Raw genomic sequence first — 614 nt, forward strand, 5'->3', positions numbered from 1 at the left:
AACAGATTTCAGTACTTCAATAGGTTGGTATATTAACATTATATCAGTTAATGAAATTACGGTATTTAACTGTAAATTTAAGTTGAAACCGTAAAACCTAAAACGTTGCTACCGTATTTTTTACGGTAAAATTCGGGCAACCACAGCTGCCGGTTTTTTACCATACATTTTACGGAATTTTTTTTACAGTGTTGTTCTTTCATGTAAATACGTTGTTTTTCATCACACACAGCATGAAGCGAGCCGCGTCCCTCGGCTACCTGAACAGTAACGATGATGACAACTCTTTTCAGGTGAGATGATTTGGGGAGGTTGAGGCGTGAGCTCAAGGTTTCATTTGATTTGTTTTGAATGAGATTAATGGAGTAATGCTGATTTGTTGCTTGTCTCATCACAGGGTTCAGGAGCAGCGAGGACGCTGAGAAACAGCAGGCCTCTGAGCTCAAGCACAGTGGAGCTGTACAAAAGCACAGACCAATGAAAAATACATACATGTTCTGACTCATTTCTTACTTGATTTGTAGGAGGATTTGGTTCATGTGCTTTCAATCATGAACGCTTTTGGCTTTACACACTCGTATAAATCATGCATGTTTCTTTTTCTTCCAGGAATA

At 38.8% G+C, this 614-nt stretch overlaps 1 protein-coding gene across 1 annotated transcript in view; it reads left to right on the forward strand.

The window, feature by feature from the left end:
- LOC107753482 (kinesin light chain 1-like) overlaps positions 1 to 614 on the forward strand; it is a 29749-nt gene extending 29135 nt beyond the window's left edge. The window contains exons 15-16 of the mRNA XM_016569635.1: positions 233 to 293; positions 398 to 614. Of these exons, the coding sequence (XP_016425121.1) occupies positions 233 to 293; positions 398 to 481 (145 nt within the window). The 3' untranslated portion in view covers positions 482 to 614. The remainder of the gene's footprint in view (positions 1 to 232; positions 294 to 397) is intronic.

Source organism: Sinocyclocheilus rhinocerous, unplaced genomic scaffold (genome assembly GCF_001515625.1).
Source record: "Sinocyclocheilus rhinocerous isolate Xijiao unplaced genomic scaffold, SAMN03320098_v1.1 scaffold1523, whole genome shotgun sequence".
In the NCBI taxonomy this organism is placed as follows: Eukaryota; Metazoa; Chordata; class Actinopteri; order Cypriniformes; family Cyprinidae; genus Sinocyclocheilus; species Sinocyclocheilus rhinocerous.